Raw genomic sequence first — 1214 nt, 5'->3', positions numbered from 1 at the left:
CTGCTGACCGCCCCCCCCCCCCCCCCCCGCCCTGCAGCACTGTGAGTGGAGCTGCGAGGCGGGCTGCTACTGCACGGAGGGGAAGGTCCTGTCGGCCAACGGGACGGTCTGCGTGGGGCGGGAGGCGTGTCCCTGCCTGGAGCTGAGCACCGGCCAGCGCCTGGAGGCGGGGGCCACCAGCCTGGCCCCCGACGGCTGCAACAACTGGTCAGTCCCACAGACCCCCCGTGTGTGTGTGTCTGTGTGTGTCTGTGTGTGTGTCTGTGTGTGTGTCTGTGTGTGTCTCCGTGTGTCTGCGTGTGTGTGTCTCCGTGTGTCTGTGTGTGTCTGTGTGTGTGTCTCTGTGTGTGTGTCTGTGTCTGTCTGTGTGTGTCTCTGTGTGTGTGTCTGTGTGTGTCTGTGTGTGTCCCAGACGGAGGACAGTGATTTGAGACGCTGTGTTTCCTGTGTTTCAGTACCTGTGAAGGAGGGAGGCTGAACTGCACCACTGACCCCTGTCCAGGTGAGCCCCCCTCCGGACCCCCTGCGGGGAGGGCCATGTGGAGAACAGGTTCACTCTCTGGGCCGACTCCACACACTGTTCATGAGAGCTGCACCTCCCCACTGTTATGAGATATAACATGTGTTCATGTGCTCTGATGGTGAACGGTGGAGGGAAGGAGATGTTATCAGGTATAACATGTGTTGTCTCTGAGGTAAGGAGATGTTATCAGGTATAACATGTGTTGTCTCTGAGGTAAGGAGATGTTATCAGATATAACATGTGTTGTCTCTGAGGTAAGGAGATGTTATCAGGTATAACATGTGTTGCGCTCTGAGGTAAGGAGATGTTATCAGATATAACATGTGTTGTCTCTGAGGTAAGGAGATGTTATCAGGTATAACATGTGTTGTCTCTGAGGTAAGGAGATGTTATCAGGTATAACATGTGTTGTCTCTGAGGTAAGGAGATGTTATCAGATATAACATGTGTTGTCTCTGAGGTAAGGAGATGTTATTAGCTATAACATGTGTTGTCTCTGAGGTAAGGAGATGTTATTAGCTATAACATGTGTTGCGCTCTGAGGTAAGGAGATGTTATCAGATATAACATGTGTTGTCTCTGAGGTAAGGAGATGTTATCAGGTATAACATGTGTTGTCTCTGAGGTAAGGAGATGTTATCAGATATAACATGTGTTGTCTCTGAGGTAAGGAGATGTTATCAGGTATAAC

The 1214-nt window shown here is 50.9% G+C and overlaps 1 protein-coding gene across 1 annotated transcript in view; it reads left to right on the top strand.

Annotated features, from left to right (window-relative positions):
- Positions 1 to 1214, top strand: part of sspo (SCO-spondin) — a gene marked incomplete at both ends in the record, with an annotated part of 60990 nt that overhangs the window by 31028 nt on the left and 28748 nt on the right. Inside the window, 2 exon segments of the mRNA XM_084485514.1 lie at positions 38 to 207; positions 456 to 502. Of these exon segments, the coding sequence (XP_084341640.1) occupies positions 38 to 207; positions 456 to 502 (217 nt within the window).

This window comes from Micromesistius poutassou (genome assembly GCF_964030765.1).
Source record: "Micromesistius poutassou genome assembly, chromosome: 21".
Classification (NCBI taxonomy): Eukaryota; Metazoa; Chordata; class Actinopteri; order Gadiformes; family Gadidae; genus Micromesistius; species Micromesistius poutassou.
Note: the sequence above shows the minus strand (reverse complement) of the source record. Positions and strands in the feature narration are given on the sequence as shown.